The 4,440-nt window shown below is 40.6% G+C and overlaps 1 protein-coding gene across 2 annotated transcripts in view; it reads right to left on the minus strand.

Annotated features, from left to right (window-relative positions):
* Positions 1-2,331, minus strand: part of ESM1 (endothelial cell-specific molecule 1) — a 6,311-nt gene extending 3,980 nt beyond the window's left edge. For both annotated transcript variants that reach the window (XM_008949151.1, XM_008949150.1), the window contains exon 1: positions 2,031-2,331. In XM_008949151.1, the coding sequence (XP_008947399.1) occupies positions 2,031-2,331 (301 nt within the window). The remainder of the gene's footprint in view (positions 1-2,030) is intronic.
* Positions 2,332-4,440: the final 2,109 nt, after the last annotated feature.

Here is a 4,440-nt window from a genome sequence, read left to right on the forward strand (position 1 = left end):
TCATCAGGAGCCTGCTCATAAATAAATTGCAAATTACCCCTGGTGATCTAAGGGAAGCAAGAGCAGGTTCTTTACTGTGGCATTTATAGGCCAGGTTTAGAGGGTATTTACTAATAAAAGTGCAGAACATCAGTATTTATTCCTTAGCCTGTTTAAGACAGTAATGATAATCATATGATGCACTCTTATAATACTAAACATACTTCAAAAAATCACTCTGAAACTTATACTGTCTATATTTTATATATTTTAGAATTAATTCAAGAATAGAGTTCAGGTAATTTTTCCACAACTCCAAAGCAGGTCAGTCACAGTCAACCAGAGAGAACTTAGCCATCCTGACTCCGTGAATTATTACCAGCATGGAAGTTATTAAAATGAGTGAGTAATCTGCTATCATAGCTATAAATGGATATACAAAATAACAGTGTATGTCCCCATGCTTTGCCTAGTAAAATGCAGACTAACAAGCAGAAAGAAATTGTACTATCTCAGAGCTGAGAGGAAAAAAGAAAAAAAAAAATTAGAAATTACATCTATAACATTCAGTGTAAATAAATGTATGGGGAATATAAACCTTAAATACCAATTTACAACTCTAAGTTAAGATACAGCTTTATTGAAATTAATGAGTTTTTCCACTGACTTACTGGGAAAAAAAAAAAAAACAACAACTTTAGTTTACATTTTCTACAGAGCTTCCAAGATTTAGTTACAAGGATTCAGATCTTCATATCCTTTCTTCTTAAACATTTAAAGTGTGCTAGTGCAATGAAATTCCTAGGAGGACAATGAAAAGTGTATAATTATTCAAAACAGCTGTTAAATGAATTATAGGTTGCATCATGCACTGCAGTAATTTTTAAAGACTGAAGATCAGTCAAATATCTTAGCAAAATATTTTTCTTTTGGGTGCACCAAAGATATGATCTTTATGTGTAAATTCTAGTCCTTAGAAATAGAAGTAGTATTTGGTGTTTCATGCACAAACCTGGACATGAATTTGTTTTTAGATACCAATGTAAATAAGTTGTGCTGTATGTAAGTCAGCCTAAATTATTTTTGCAGCATTTGGCCATAACTCATTATTTTAACTGAGGATATTAATATTTCTGATATTTAACTGCCAACACATATCCACTTTTAAGGAAGTTATTCAAAGGCATATCTGTATCTGCTTACTGAAGTGCACATAAACACAAGAAAATTCACTGCATTCATGCTTTGCAAAGCCTTTTTTTTAAAATTATTTACTCTTAAAAATTTTACTGTAGTTTTTAATAATTTAATACCTCCTCTCCTTTTTTTTTTTTTTTGCATGCAGTGAGGATCACTCTTAAATTATAGCCTATGACTAAAGAAATCAGCTTGCAGAATACCTGGAATAAGCTGAGAGCAGTGGCTGGCTGCTTATCTCACAAATAGCTCCTGTTCTCTTATTTATCTTTCAGGCAGGAGGGTCTCTGCATCTCCTGACCACATCCCTGTGGTGATTGAGCACCTCAAAGGCAGGACTGAATTAACCACAACATCGTCCCCAGGCATTCAATGCTATTATCTCCATCTCCCAGACCCCAGAGAGAGCACCTGGCCCCAGGGCAGGCAGCCAGCAGCGCCTGAGGGAACCTCACCCCACGGGGAGCACGGCAGGGGCAGGGACCCTGTGACAAGTCTGGACTTGCAGGATTAAAGTCCTTGCAATTTATAGAAAGCCACCCACCAAATCAGTGGAAGAATCAAGACTTGTGCCTGCGTCTCCCAAGTTCCAATCAAAAAATTCATCTCTGAGCACAACCTCATCCGTATTTCCTCACACACATCCCCAAGTCTAAACAATATTCTCACATTAATAACCCTGTCCCACCTACATGTAATGCCTTTTAATACAAGCAGGTATTTTTCACTTTCTTCTTGGCTAAGGGCTGAGCTGAAAAAAATCCCATTTTAGACTTTTCAGGCAGGAGGCAAGCTCAATATGTACGCTGCTGTCAAATTGCCACAGTGGGTGCATGCAAAGTGAATATTGTTACCTTTGCAGATACCAAATTCATCACCAAAGTCATCCTCCTCAGTGTAAAACTGGCACTTCAGCCCAGGACCACACTTGACACCATCCATACCCGAGACCGTACGATAGCAAGTCTCCCCCAGAGCAGCTGCACACACTCTGCAACAGCCACAGTCATCCAGCACCGTTCGCTTACAGCGCAAGGTGCTTTTGCACGCGTTACTGTCACAGGGCTCGGGGCAATCTACTGCGTATTTCGCACTCCAAGCAGCTCCAGCGTGCACGGGCATCAGGAGGAGTGGGAGAAACAGGAAGCCCTTCATGTCTTGCAGGGGTAAATGCTCCGTCCCAAAGAGCAGGATTTAATGCTCAGCCTGCTGGTGCCTTGTGCCGAGGGAAGCGGCGGTACAGAATCCAAAGTGGTAGCTGCACACATCAGCCTACAAGTTTATGAGCTTTATACAGTGTGTTGCCCACATGCTGCACCGTCGTCAGCTTCCTCAATCCGGCAGCGCTGCTCTTGCCAGCCTCCCTTGTTTCAGTTTATGAAATCCAGGATGAAGGTTGGATTAGCACTCTGCTGCCATCCAGGAATTGAAAAGCCTGAGCTGATGTAATCTGTTATGTTTAGTTGGTTGTTTTGCATGAGGACTAAAAACTCTCTCACATCCGTTTCAAATGCTCAAGGACATCTGCCAAAAGAAAAAAAGAAAACAAACCTGACACACACAACCAAAAAAACAAAAAACAAAACAAAACAAAACAAAACAAAAAACCAACAAAAAAAAAACAAACCACAAAGAAACCCACCCCCAAACCCAAGCCTGAGTAGGTTACATACCTTCCTGCAGGACAGAGATCGCTCTGAAACTGGACACACTGCTGATAGGAGAGCTCTGCCTCACACAGTTCATGTGGCCAGAAGAAAATCACAATGAATCATCTTACTGCTGAAAGGATAATCTTTAAAAGAATAAATCTTTGTCATCTCCTTTGAGGGCACATGGACAGTTACTTTAAGGAACAAAGTAAGATCATGCCATTTAGCAGTCGAGCTCAGATGTTTCAGTTGTGTTTTTCCTGCCTGCATCAAAATAGTACCTTTTAATCAGTATTTAGGTGGAGAGGAATCAAATATTTCCCTCAAAGTTTATTACTAAAACTAAAAACAGGTCAGACAGAAAACAGCACTTCGTGGGATCTTCCGCAGGAAGTTCAGGAGAGTGTTCAATGATCTGCCCCGACCTCACAGCCAGAGGGGGAAATCCCCATCCATCACAGCACCGTCTGCACAACCACAAGGGGGATCCGGCGGGGGAGGTGATCCTCCTCCCCTTCACACCGCTTCTGTCCAGGTCAAACTCTGTGAGATCCCCTGTTGCTTTTCAATGAAATCAGTGTAAATAAACAGAAAATAAGTCTCAGTTTCCACTGGCCCCTCTCTTTTATTCATTGTGCCATAGCCTTGACAAGAAACAGCAAATAACCAAAGAGTTCAGTGAAACAGATGAGCCATGAGAGAGATGGAAATTTCTGTCCTGAAGAATGATCTACAGGAAAGAAAAAAAAGGAATAAAGCTGGCCATAAATAAACCTCTGAATACCAAAAGTTGCTGTCACTGAAGTTAGTGGGAACTAAATCAATCTAAGCTTGTATGTGACCAGTTTCTCACTGGGGAATGCTATGCTTCAAGTGGGCTGAGGACACTGCCAGCAGGCTGCCAAATAAAATGAAGGGCTATGCTGGAAATACAGGAGAGCAACAAAACCTCTTATTCATGAATGCAAATGTGAATTCATAGATCCAAACCAAAATGCTGATGTCTTCTCTCTTGTGAAGAAGATGAGAAAACCGACATACTGCATGCTGCATTTGGGTAGGTTGTTCACATACTTCTGGTGTATGTGGGTATGAGAACCTGGGTAGGATAGGATAGGATAGGATAGTATGGGATAGGATAAAATACGATACGATACGATACGATACGATAGTGGAGCAGAGAAGATCAAGAGAAGAGCAACATGAGAGGAGAGGAGAGGAGAGGAGAGGAGAGGAGGGGAGAGGAAACCTAAGATGTTTAACACATGTCAAAAGGAGGCCACACTCAGGCAAATATTTGCAGGCATCAGTCCTACACAGTATATAAATTCTCAAAATACAGTTCTTCTAATCACAGTTGCCAGCTGGCAGATATTTACATGCACTAGCTCATGCCTGTTTTCACATGTAATCTTGGACCAATCAGTGAATTCAGTGTAAAAAGTAAAGCATTAAGTCAAAGTCTTGTATAAGCTGACATAAATGCAGTTGGTAGCTGTGAGGTGACAGCAATGAGCAGTAGTGGACAATTTCATTGTCAAAATTCAATTCAGCTGTCCTCTGTGAAGAAAGGAATAGTTCAAACATGTAAGTGAAAATTGCAGATGAAAAC

The sequence above is a fragment of the Merops nubicus genome, unplaced genomic scaffold, assembly GCF_000691845.1.
Source record: "Merops nubicus isolate BGI_N331 unplaced genomic scaffold, ASM69184v1 scaffold14441, whole genome shotgun sequence".
Classification (NCBI taxonomy): domain Eukaryota; kingdom Metazoa; phylum Chordata; class Aves; order Coraciiformes; family Meropidae; genus Merops; species Merops nubicus.